The 13,467-nt window shown below is 32.8% G+C and overlaps 1 protein-coding gene across 1 annotated transcript; it reads right to left on the reverse strand.

The window, feature by feature from the left end:
* LOC109336534 (protein BTR1-like) lies at positions 469-8,431 on the reverse strand. The gene is made up of 8 exons (XM_019573195.1): positions 8,118-8,431; positions 6,093-6,331; positions 5,905-6,011; positions 5,415-5,608; positions 3,205-3,329; positions 1,139-1,234; positions 981-1,042; positions 469-856 (listed from the first exon to the last, which is right to left on the reverse strand). The coding sequence occupies exons 1-8, from the start codon at positions 8,206-8,208 to the stop codon at positions 760-762; spliced, it is 1,011 nt and encodes a 336-aa protein (XP_019428740.1). The 5' UTR covers positions 8,209-8,431; the 3' UTR covers positions 469-759.

The raw sequence follows: 13,467 nt of genomic DNA on the forward strand, positions 1-13,467 counted from the left end.
AGAGATGAATACTATATGTCAGTGGCATGAAATCCTTTGGCACTGAATCCTGGAATTAGGGAGAACTGTTATATTAGTACATGAAAACTTTCATGCTTACATGTTTTTTAATTCCTGAAAATTTATTAAGTTTTGCTTTTAGTACCTAATTTTTTTTCTTTGATTTATGTTTCAAAACTTTTATTTTAGTCTTTATACACTGCCTTTGAAGTTTGAATGGTTTCTTCCTGAATTAACAAACCAGCTTCTAAGCAATACAGAGGACCCCACCACTTTCAAAAAAGCTTAGTGTAAAGCCTAAGTTGGAAAAGCAAAGCAACCCAACAGAAAATGCTTGTTAAGAACTAAGAAAAATGTCTCCAAAAGGAATATAAACACCTAATGAGAAATTTTGAAGTCTAATATTTAGGTCACTTGAAAAATATAGGTTCAACTAAGGCAGAAAAATGCTGATTAATTCTAAAGTACTATCACAGCAAATGAATAGTTTTAAATCATATCTTAGACCAGTAATTGAAGATACAGTTGACATACAACAAAAGAATACTACATTTGGAAAAAGCCATATAAAGCCCTTTCCTATAAGACCAACCAAATTAAATAAATAAATAAAAATCTGCCCTTTCCCACTACAGTAAAAATCTCCAAACTCCAAATTTATGTAAACAAATCCCAAAATTCAGCAAATGCATAAGCAATTAACAAGCAGAGGTTCACTAAGCATCTAGCACAGCAGCAGTAGACGAGTTTAGTCGCAAACTACTCAACGACCCTCTCAGTAGCGTACGCAACCTTCTGCAATACCATCGTTTCAGCAGTGCGTATTGCTCTCTGGGACCCTGTTATGGTAACTTTCCTGTATAATCGGGAAATAGAAACATGTGTAAAACATCTGCGGTAAAAGTATTTGATGGATAACTTTTTTTAATTTTATTTTTGGGGTATGAAGGATGCAAAATCTTGAGTGAAGAAATTCCTACCTGTCAGTTGTTCCAGATATGTAATCACCTCTATCTGATATCTTTATCCTTGCCCCACTATTCTGAAAATGTAAGGTTTTTAGTCAATGTTAGTGTTAGTTTCTTATATAAGTAATCAATCACATTATAGCATTCAATACCGTTATCTATTCACGAACCTGACTAATGTCCAATATATTCCTTCCGCCACGACCAACAACCAATCCTATATGCTCATCTGCAACACCAATGGTCACTGAGTTACTCTGCTCCTCCTGGAAAACAAGATAAAAACATGTCTCAGAACAAATTGGTAAAGCAAATCACCATTGGATGAAGAATGCAGGGATTGAAACAGAAGATAGGGATCTTCTCATTTACTACAACATTATTTTAATACAAATTCACTATTGGTTATAGACAAATATCTCAGATAGCATGTTGGATTTCAGGCAATTAAGAAAAAGATTTAGCAAAAAGAAATTAAAATAAAAAATGAGTGAAATAAGGTATTAGATCCCTCAAGGCAGGGGTCCTTAAAGTCTCAAAGGACACAATTGACCCAGGAGAGAGTATGTGAGAAGGACATTTATGTCCTTAGGTCACTTTCTACTTAGGTTTATTTTATTTCCATTGAATCAAATAAATGAGATTGCATTCTCATATAGTCTTAGGAGTTTAGTTTATTTGATGTCAAAAATGTTAGTATTTAATTCATGTAATTTGGGTTGGGAATTTATTTATAATATGGTCCATATTCGGACTAAGTAGTTCACCTAGGCTCAAGGGTAAGCTAGAATAAGGCAACATGGCTAGACCTTTGTGTTTCACGTGGCTAGAGCAATGAAATTAAGGAATGATCATTTTCTTACACGGAAGAGGGCATGAAGGAACTCTATCTCTAAGGCAACAATGAGATAAGGCATGGAGAAAACAAATTATTTGAAGATAATTATAAAGATTATATCTTTCAAATCTGATCCAATTCAAATCTACAAACAAGGGATCAAGTGAAAATAGAATTATGTTGTGGAAGGCTACAAACAAGGAATGAAGTGAAGATAAGATTTGTTTAGGCCAACAAACATAATCTTATAAACCAATCAGCCACAACAAACATAATCTTCCAAAACAAACAGCCCCAACAAAGATAGATTTGAGAATTCAAATTTGGCAAGTGACTTAGTCAAATCCTATCATACAAATTCTACCAAGCAAGAAAGAGATCAACCCTTGATCAATCAATTTGGAAACCAAGCTAACTCAAACTGGTTGCATCATTTACATGATTTAAATTAGGAGCTACATTATTATGTCATATTTATTTTAGCCTTAAGTTTTAATTAGGATTTTCCATTATGTAAGTTAATTAGAACTTAGTCTTTTGTTTCAGACCAAGACATTCAAATTGCCTATTTATGTAATTGAATTGTCATTAATAAAGTTAAGTTGAATTTTGATTAAATCTGAGTTGTTTTAGTTGAGAGCACTTCTCCTAAAAACCCTAGGTTGGCCGTGGCCACCATTGATGAATTCTTATCAAGCTTCCTAACTTGTGGCGAATAACACTAGCTTATCAAGCATTCTTGCTTGTGGCGCTTCCTCCTTCTAATCTTTTCCATTTCCCTCACCAAAACAACCCCAAATTCCCCAACATTCACAAAAACTGAATTACAACTAAAAAAGCTCAAGACTTCAAGCTAAAAACGATCCTAATTTTAAGGCAGCCCCCTAGAGGTTGTCATAAATAAACAAACTTATTTTTATTATTTGACCGAAGGGAGTCAACCAATAAATCAAAGGGACTCAACGATCTACAATTGTCAGCTCATGTTTGTTGCATGCACCGCATCCAAGGGAACAATAGACACGTGTAAACACAAGCCGTTACAATGCACAGCTAACGCAAAACATGCATCACTTTCGATATCCACAAGAATAACAAAGACCAAGCCTTATCACATTGGGTGAAGCCATAACATGGATCATTGACACCATTGGGCTCTACTCTTGTCTATCAAAACCAAGTTTGCAGTAACATCATTTAGAACTAGGTCTTCTTGAATGGTTTTTAGTAAGCTTTCTTAGGTCTTTTCCAATTACCACTTTTTCAGAATGCATGTTGACCAGCCTCCTCTAGAACAGAATATGGAATTCATTATCTTTCTTCTTTTTTGTCTGAAAACTTAGTGATTTATAACATGAGAAACCATCAAATAATTTGAAGTATTGGAATAAGAAGAACCTTGCTGCTCTGGAACTTCCCTCCAGCACCATTTGCTCTGTAGTTCACTGCATTGTATGCCGGTGGTGCAACAGATGGAACCGGATATGTATATGGAGCACCCTGATAACCCGAGAAGTAAACACCTAAAATGCAAGCAAACAAATTTTTACACACAATCAAACTTACCAATAGTTATTCATCTCAAAACATTATTTATTGCTTCTTACCTATACAAGACAAAGCAAATGATTGCCATCAATTCACATTCATAAAAATAGAGTAACCTTAAGGAGGGGAATTAATCCACAAAGTGAGCATATCACAAGTATACAGTCTACTCCTTTTATAGTGATGTTAAAAGTTACAGGTTGCTGCTATATTTCAATAAATATCGCTGTTCGAGATATAAACTGGTCTTGAGCCTTGACCCAACAGGTTAAGCTCTTACATTGACTTGGTCTTTCATGGTAAAAATCCTTTTTGACTAAGTTGAAGTGATAAAGAGTTCAATTCATGTCTCATTCTTCATAATTAAATCAATTTTCATTGCAATGTTAAGCAGAGATATGCATTGTTCACTCTTCAAGACCAAAAGGCTCTTTAGTGAGGGGCATGATATGAACCTTGGGGGAAACAAATAAAAAAAAGCTCAGAGTTGTGCTTGGAGAGCCCGATGCCATAAAAACCACGCATCAGAATCCCATACATCTGACATGGAACACACGCGACATATCTTGCAAATGGATCATAACAAGGCATATTAAGGAGAAAATTAATTCATTCACTAAACGGCCTAGCCTTTGGAAGAAATTAGTCATTTATACATGATAAGTCAGTTTGAAAAGAGAATTAAATAAAATAAAAATGAAATAACAAACTTGAAATCTCTTTTCATTTCAAAACAAATGTACCTTCTGACAGTTCAATGGTCTAACTGTTGTTGAACTGTTATCAAACTAAAATCTAATTGATGTTTTTATAAATAATTATATATCAGAACATATTTGAATTAAACTAGAGTAAGTGCCCATTTAGACCCTCCAAATATGTGACATTTAGTTTGATCCTCTACTAATGCATACATCAAGTTCAAACATTCCTCCAATGATGATTTTTGGCATCAAATTAGACTTCCAAAAGGACCAATTTGATAACAGCAAACAGAATTTGTTAGGGGGGACCAAATGGATGAAATTATTGTTGAAAGATCAAGCTAATGACACCTTATATATTCCGATGACCAAATAGTTTTTTAGAAGTTTACTCAATTAAAAAAAAAAAATATATATATATATATATATATACAGTTATACAGTAATTATTATAAAATTAATAAATGTAACGTTTCCAAATTCTCGGACAGACAGTAGAAGCGGGTGTGTATTGCTTAAAATCAATACTGGTTGCCTGATTGTATCAAAGGGGGCAAAGTTTACTCGCTTTCTTTCATAGTAGCAAGGCCTTCCTGTGGTTCACCTTCACTAATAACCCAGACAGTGAAGAAGAGGTGCCTAAAGACCCGCATTGATGAGGGGCATCTAGCTGAACCAGCCACATATGAAGTGAATGATAGGAATGGGAGCCAGCCACATATGCTTGGAGAGAGGCACAGTTATTTTCACCATTGCTGGTTGATCGGACCAGACTGGGGAGGTGACTGGTTAATGGTTGAACCAGCTCGCTCGGTCTGGTTTTCATACTTCTAGAATTAAAAAATACTTATTCTTTTCCAGTTTCACATAACTTCCTTATCTATTAAGATCACTTGGTATTCTATAATCATGGTTAGTAAGTATTTCTCAAATAGATGATTAAACTAAGCTAAATTTTACATTCATATGAGCATATACACATTTAAGTTTGTTAAATATTTTAAAATAAAGTACCATGTAAAGTTGAAGAGAGAACTTTGTCTCTTACCATAATTATCCTCTAAGCATAAGTAAACAATATCTTAAGTAGAAAAGGAGATGGACCTAGCTCATTGAAAAGAAAGGTAGATATGCAAAAACCCACTAACTTAAATATACAAAAAAATCAATAAGTGGGGATTATATAGTAATCTAGTAATTTAAGTAAAGCCTCCATTTCCGTTCTCTGTGCAATGAAGTGAGAAGGCCATAATGACACATGGATCCGAACACAAAGAAAATAGTGTTACTGGATTACATGCAAGTGATGAGAGAATGGATAACAGATACTAAATGGTATTTATTTATAACACTAACCTGGATATGAAAAAGGAGAATTCATGGTCTGTGAATAATGAGGATCTTCAGCTAACTTTGAAACAATTAAATCAATTGCACGCATCTGCTCATCAAGAGTTCCTGTCACCGTCACTAGCCTATCATTCAGTCCATAGTAATTATTATCTTGAGGAGATATCTTAATGCCAGCCTGGGATTCTTCAATGAATGACCTGGCCAAAGGTAAATATACTCTTAAGTTTTTTAACCCCAACTCTGGATAATGTGATGAAAAATAAGAAGTTCACCTATAATAACATTCTATTTTTTCCCCCGAGGGGAAGCAATGGGAAATAAAAGCACAAACACCAAGGAACAGGCATTCATATAAGAAATAGCCTCTTAAAGTCTAAAAAAATTGCTAGAATAGAAACTAAGAGACAAAAAAATCAAAACTACTTTTATCAGTACATATTTCATAAACATGGCAAACAAGTAGACCTGACAACTCGACAAAGAAAAATGGTACCTAATGTTAGCGCCTCCCTTTCCGATTATCCCACCACAAGAACCATTTGGAACTATGAGTCTCGCTTTCGTTTTTGGCTCAGCATCATTGTCATCCTCGATATGAAGCTATTCACATAAGGCAAATTAATTTCAGGAGCATGTAAGACATCTTCCAGTAACTAATTAAATCGGCATCATGAAGATTACCTCACTGAGCAACTTAGAAAGAATAAGCTCTACAGCACTTAGTATTTCATTTATTGTTCCAGAGACCATGACAATCCTATCAGTAGTTCCAGGAAAGAATTCATGATTGCGTGACAACTGGATTCGTGCTCCAGACTGTGACTGAAAATCAGTGATAGTTGATCCACCCTTTCCAATAACAGAACCAGCTGCAGAGTTCGATACAAGAAATCTAACATATGTTGGCTTCTCCTCAGAATCTGAAAGAAGTAAAAGTTATGTAAAAAAAATCACAATTAAAATTTTCTTTTAACATATTTACAAATAAGAGTATAACTTTAAGATGCAGTGTGGGAAAAGTCAATTCAAATATTAAAAAATAAAAAGGAAAGAAAAATAAAGTAGAATTGACGTCTCACTAGCATTAAATCCAACACCAGAGGAACATAAATTCGTAACATCACAATGATCAAAAGAAGGCCTGATTGTGCTGTTATATTTGAAGTAAGATAATAGATTGCAAAATATTGAAATTGGTATTTTTTTCAGAAGCATTCTACAAATATAACTATCCTTATCCTAGTATTAAAAAGTGATCCTACTCTGAATACTTATCTTGCTAAGCAGGAAAGTAAAAAAGAAATTAACTTACTCACAGGAAGGTCTGAAAGTTCCTTTATTTTAACATAAGAGATTGATGGCAATTTAAAAGTTTGACTTTCACACATGCATTCTTTTTTATAAAAATTTCCACACAAGAATTATGTAACATGAATCTCTTTACCAAGCACAGACAGAGTCCACTCTTCAAAGTTTTGTCACGGTAAGCAATAATAAAATCCTAAGCGATACAGTTCCAAATCCTAATATTTCTCAAATTGATTCAAACTTCAATTCTCAAATTGATTCAAACTTCAATTCTCCAAAGTTTTGCCACGGTAAGCAATAATAAAATCCTAAGCGATACAGTTCCAAATCCTAATATTTCTCAAATTGGTTCAAACTTCAATTCTCCAAATTTTATATTATAGATTCGCTCTGGCTTATTAAAACCATAGATGCTTCCCATCAACAATGTAAAATGTAGAAGCAGACAGAAGATAGACTACATAGAGAGAAGAATAGAATCTGTAATTGTTCTCTTTCTATTCAATGAAATGAATTATTAATTTATTACAAGGGTGCCTCATATATTTATAGAAGCCGTGTCAGCTTAGCTGACTGCTATTCTAAGTAACTCTATTCTCTAATATATGTATGACATTATCATCACAAACAGTTCAAGGAAGCTACTTCTAACCGGCATGATGAGAATACTAAAAGGGAGCATACCATGTGTTTATTTTTTAAACATAAGAGAAGGGAAAAGAAACCAAGTCTTCATTCCATGTGACATGAAACAATAAACTCAGAAACCAAGAAGTCCCTTGCAAGGAATGACTTCATTATACAGAGTTAACATGATTAACAGGAGGGTCAATCATTTTAGGTCAAACTAAAATTAATAGGGTGGAAATTTTTGGGATGAGATTTATATCAAAATCTGTAACAAAAAACTCAACCCTGAAATTTCCACTACAAAGTCTTACTTATGGGAATCCAAACTGAATCTTAGAAGCTTATCCACAAAAGATAATAGCCAAACTGAATCTTAGGGTCAATCACGCATGCCGAAAGGATTAGTTCGAAAGGATTAGGTCGTTAAGGAGATTTATAACAAAAACAAATTAAAATTGTGTGAGCATAATTACTTTCAACGACATGAAACTGAAGAAAAGTATAAAACAATTACTAAACTACAAGATCAAGACACTAATTATTCAGTCAAGAAATCAAAACCAAAGGTAAAACCAAAATTGAACAAGCACAAGCATGTTTCACTATTTTTAATTAATTTAAAAAAAAATAGTACGAATCTAAAAAGAAGTAGAGGTCGGATTGAAAGAATTAGGGTAAGTAAATATCGTAACAGACATTGAGTCTTCAAAACCAACGAAATGAATAAAGAGAGAGAAAGTAGATCGGTAGAGAGAGAGAGAGAGATACCATGAGTTGGAGAAATAGGAGGAGGAGGAGGAGAAGCGTGGTTCCTGGGTTCCTCCGGTGAAGACACGTAGGACGATTCCGGCGACGCCATTCTTCTTATTATTATTTAACCGCTTATGGTTCTCTTTGGTTTATATGAGAGAGAGAGAGAGGTTTATTGAAGAATATACGGTGAAAGAGGTTTAAATGAGGAAGTGTGTTTTGTGTTGTGTTGTGTTGTGTTGTGTTGGTGGTACTAGTGCTACAAATAAAACATCATCTTTCTCTGTCTGTTCTCTGTTGCGTGTTTTTGAGGTTGAGTCATCACCAGCTGCTTCTTTCACTGCAAACAACACCACAACACAGAATATACTCTTTTTCTCTATTTTTGTTTGTTACAAATAATTAATGTTGTGCTAAAGCTTTTTTAAAAGGTAAAAGGTTTTTGACTTTTAGACCAGGAATTTGTACACTACACTTAGGTATAACAATGCCTCTGAATAGTCTACTACATAGACCCCTTCCCCTTCTCTTATCTTATTTTAGGACTCACACCTATCCCATATCCACATATATGAATGGCAAAAATATCAGATTCATGGACACCTATAAAATTAACAATAAATATTTATAATAATAATTTATGGGTGAAAATAGTTTTTATAATACTCGTCTAAAAGGTAGCAATATATTTATAAATTTAATTTGAATTAAATTTATGTGTTTATATATTATATTTTGAAAAATATTATTTTAAGATTATGTAATCTAATTTATTATTTTTATAATAAAGTGTGGTGGTTTAATTATAGTTATAAAATTATCATATAAATATCTTATTATTGATCTAATAATTATTTTTATATATTTATTATTATAAAATATATAATTAAAATTAAAATTTTGTTAAATACTCACCAATACCCATTATTCTCATGGGTACTCGAAAATAGGAACGGAAAAGCACTAATGCACCCGTTCGGCCCTATTGTCATCCATATCTATATATCATGGGTTATTTTAGACGATAAAAGAGAAGGAAAATGATAATAACAATTGCAAAACATAATAAAAGAGTATATAACTTTGAATTATTACTTAAATATGAATCTTTTTACTAAAAAAAATACAATAAAACATATCAAACGTCTAAGATCTCATTGTCCAAACCCAAATCCATTCAACACTAAGTTTCAAAATCTTTTGTCTCAACTATCTACAGATCCAAAAACACTAATCTGAATCCAACTCATTATGAGTATTACTGACGGATACTCATCAATCCAGATACTCATTGTTATTCCTAACTATACTCAATGCTCACACTTTAGTTAATTTCACATGTATATAATTTATTATTTGTAATTTAATTTTATAATAATGTATATATAATGTACCAAAAAATAATAATGTATATATGGTGAGATAAGTGGATGACAAAACAACAGATCTGTAGATACATATAAAACCCACAATGGATATCTACAATAATAGTTTATGAGTTAAAATAATTTTATCGTACTGGTCTTGTAGGTAGTAGTATATTTATAAATTTATTTTTAATTAAATTTATATATATATATATTATATTTTTAAAATTATTATTTTAAGATTATGTAATCTACTTTATTATTTTTTATAATAAATTGTGATAGTTTAATTATAATTATAAAGTTTTCATATAAATATCTTATTATTCATCTAAAAATTATTTTTATATATTTATTATTATAAAATATATAATTAAAATTAAAAACTCGTTAGGTACTCCCAATTACTCATTATTCTCATAGGTACCCGGACATAATATGGGTTTAGGAATGTGAAAGCACACCACACTCACTTAGCCTCATTGTGATCCTTATCCATATATCATGAGTTATTTTAGACAATAAAAAAGAAGAAAAATAATAATAGCAATTATAAAACATGATAAAAGAGTATATAACTTTGAATTATTACTTAAATTTTGAATCTTTTTACTAAAAAATATAATAAAACATATCAAACATCTAAGATTTTATTGTCCAAACCCAAATTCATTAAGTAATGAGTTTCAAAATCTTTTATTTCAACTACCTACATATACTCAATGCTCATTGTCATCCCAAACTATACTCAATGCTCACACTTTAGTTAATTTCACATTTGTATAATTTATTATTTGTAATTTAATTTTATAATTATGCATATATGTATATATAATGTACCAAAAAATAATAATGTATAGATGTTAAGATAAGTGCGGCCCAATCTATCTTATATAATTTGAGAATGATGCCACATTGCCACATAACTTCTTCCAAATTCCTGAACTATATTCAGACTATGAATCCAACACTCCATTCTTCTCGGTACTCATAACTAACTCTAGCTGTTACAATTCAGGCAAGACCCTTTAGGACCACTGGGCTATAATAAACTGCACCAAAAAAATATAAAAAGCATTAAATAATTTAACTCTTTAATAAGAAAAATAATAGGTAAAACGATAAGGAAGAATTATCAATATTTTGTTTATGAATATAATTTGTGATGGAGTACTATATCATTATCGCGCCCATATAAATTTTTAAAGATGATCTAACATATTCTTGGTGTGAAAAACATCTACCATATCTATGTGAGAGTACATCTTCTGTCCTAAAAAGTATATCACTCTATGTGTCACCTATTTGTTATTGGTTGAAAAATTATATTTAAGTTTAAAATTTAATAATTAAGTATTTTCTTGACTAATCACAACTAGTAACACATGTAGTAACACACTTTTAAGGACCGAAAGATATCACCCACATATGTGTTGAGATTTGGCTTAACAACTTGGTCCTAGCTTTCCGCCATTGGGTTGAATGAGAGTTTGGATTAGATACATACATATGAATATGCATAGTTCCCAATATGTTAAAAAAATATTGGGGTTTGAAAACTACCTTCTAGGGCCTAATCTATGCTCCCCATTAATTTGGGGCAGATTCATTGGAAGACTTGCAACATTTTCTTACCATTTGGGGCTATTTGTCCAACATCTTAAATGTGGGTCTTAAGTATCCTTACCCTGCCATTATAACATCTTCTTCTCTTAATGGATTTAAACTTGGCCCATTCTCAGTCTCTGTATTAGACAGCAGCATATCTCCCTGGCTTAGATCTTCACTTTTCTGACAAACCTAATATATATCACAATGTGTGACTTTCCAACTTGTTTGGTAAAAGTTAGTGTTTGTAGAATTAGTCAACTCTATTAAGGGTCTCATCATGATGATCAACATAGGCTGAATTGAGTTAGTAAATGAGTTGTGGATGATTACTATTCTCACTCTATTTGTATTTTTTGTATTACCAACAATATCTTTCACTCTATGGTCAAGACACTAATCTTTTAAGAATATGTAGTTGTCCTCCCAATTAGTATCGCTCACAAAAATTGAACATTTGACATTTAACCTAGTATAATAATAAAGGTTTAGTGAAGTATTACATCACTAGACCAATATCTTATTGGTGGTCCTTCTATTATCTAATTATTGCTAGTTCTTATATTATTATTAACTCTTCTTTTTTTGATGGAAAAATGCGGTTAAAACCGCATCAACAGAGCAAAACAAAGCCAAAAACTACAAGCCTCTCCTATAGACAGTGGAGGCAACATCAAAGGTAAAGGGAAGAACACAAAAATCAGGAATAACATCAAAAAGCCTAAAGCGTAACTTTAAAGAAAGGTCATGCTTTGCTAAAATATCCGTCACAGAGTTACCCTCCCGTAAAATGTGCCTCCACAAATACTGGCCATCAGGAAGGAGGAGACTTTTAATATTGGAGACCAGAGTAAAGACAGAGTGAGTCGGAGGACACCCCATTTCAAGGAAGTGAATGGCACAGGTCGAGTCGGACTCAATAACCACTTTCGAAAAGCCTCTACGACGTAGGATATCAAGGCCGAACAGGATACCCCACAACTCGGCATGAAGAGCAGAATAGTTTCCCAAACCCTTTGTGTAGGTGAAGATAAAGGACCCCAAATGATCTACGATGACTCCACCATAAGCAGCATGGTTACTAGCCTAAGAGAAAGCATTGTCCGCATTGAGCTTAACCTTATCGTGGTTCCCTTCCTTAGCGATATTATCACCATTTTTAAAGGCATTGACTATGCGAGGCCTTGATTTGAGTAGCAACCGTTAGAGCATTAAAATGAGTATTTTGGAAAATAGTCATGTTCCTTCTCCTCCAAAGGGAATCACAGGCGACCGCAAAGAACGTCGACCAATGACCAATATCGGTCACCCCACCTGAAATAGAGCCTGCTAGATTGGAGGTAAGCCACTGATGAATGTTATGGACCACAAAGGAATCGTGGTTGAGTACCAGATCAATCAACTTCCAAACCTCCATAGCAAAAGGGCAGTCACGAAGTACATGGAGCATAGTCTCCAGTTTGTCCAAACAAATATGACAGTAGGGAGTAGGAGCCATCTTTCTACGTAATCTGGTTTCATTTGTGAGTAGTGCATCATGAGCAGTAGAGCTGTCAAAACAGGCGGGCCCGATCGGGCCGACCTGCCAAAGCCTGAAAATTTATAGGGTTTGGGTATCATTTTAGGCACTTTTTATTAAATCCGGGCTTTTTAGCCTGGCCCGGTCGGGCTATTATAAATCCGGGCTCAGGTCGGGCTTACCCGGGGGGTTTGGGCTACCCATTTTACTTATATGTTTTTACCTTTTTTGAGACTTTTGGTTTGGTGATAAAAACTAAATGAAAATTTACAAAACAACTTATAATAAAAAATAGATAATAAGTATTATGTATTTAATTAAATTTAACAACCATAAAAATATAATAAATAAAATAATGTTTACAACAAAACTAAAATCAACATGAATTGTTTATCATAGAGAATTCCACACCACCAAATTTAATATAATAGTTCACAATGAAAGTGTCGGTAAAGAGCATACAAAAGATAATATTTTTATTAGTATCAAATGTATATATATTAAAGTGAAGTTATAAATTATATTGTGTTAGAGAGTGAGAGTCCAATAGAAATGAGAGATCTAATAAAAGAGTTATGTTAAAAAATCATATATGTGGACTTAACATCACGTCTTAATTCAAACACAATACATTAGATCTATAAGTTTGATTGCATTTGACATAACAAATATGTTAAGAAAAGTTATACGTTAATATAAATGATACATATTTTTTTTGAATAGATTAAATATGTTAAAAAATTTCAAAAAAATATTTTATAGTTTATGCCGGCCCGCCCGCCATAACCCTCAATCTGCTTAGGGCGGGTTTGGGCTACCATTTGATATGCATAAATTGTATCCAGGGTTTTTAGCCCGACCTCACTTAGCCCAA

This window comes from Lupinus angustifolius, chromosome LG20 (assembly GCF_001865875.1).
Source record: "Lupinus angustifolius cultivar Tanjil chromosome LG20, LupAngTanjil_v1.0, whole genome shotgun sequence".
NCBI lineage: Eukaryota > Viridiplantae > Streptophyta > Magnoliopsida > Fabales > Fabaceae > Lupinus > Lupinus angustifolius.

Excerpts from the sequence above, each read along its gene's own strand:
- LOC109336534 (XM_019573195.1), bottom strand. The coding sequence starts at position 8,208 with ATGGCGTCGCCGGAATCGTCCTACGTGTCTTCACCGGAGGAACCCAGG. Across the intron at positions 6,332-8,117 it reads TCCTATTTCTCCAACTCATG|ATTCTGAGGAGAAGCCAACA; the intron begins GTATCTCTCTCT and ends TACTTCTTTCAG. Across the intron at positions 1,043-1,138 it reads ATATATTGGACATTAGTCAG|AATAGTGGGGCAAGGATAAA; the intron begins GTTCGTGAATAG and ends TTACATTTTCAG.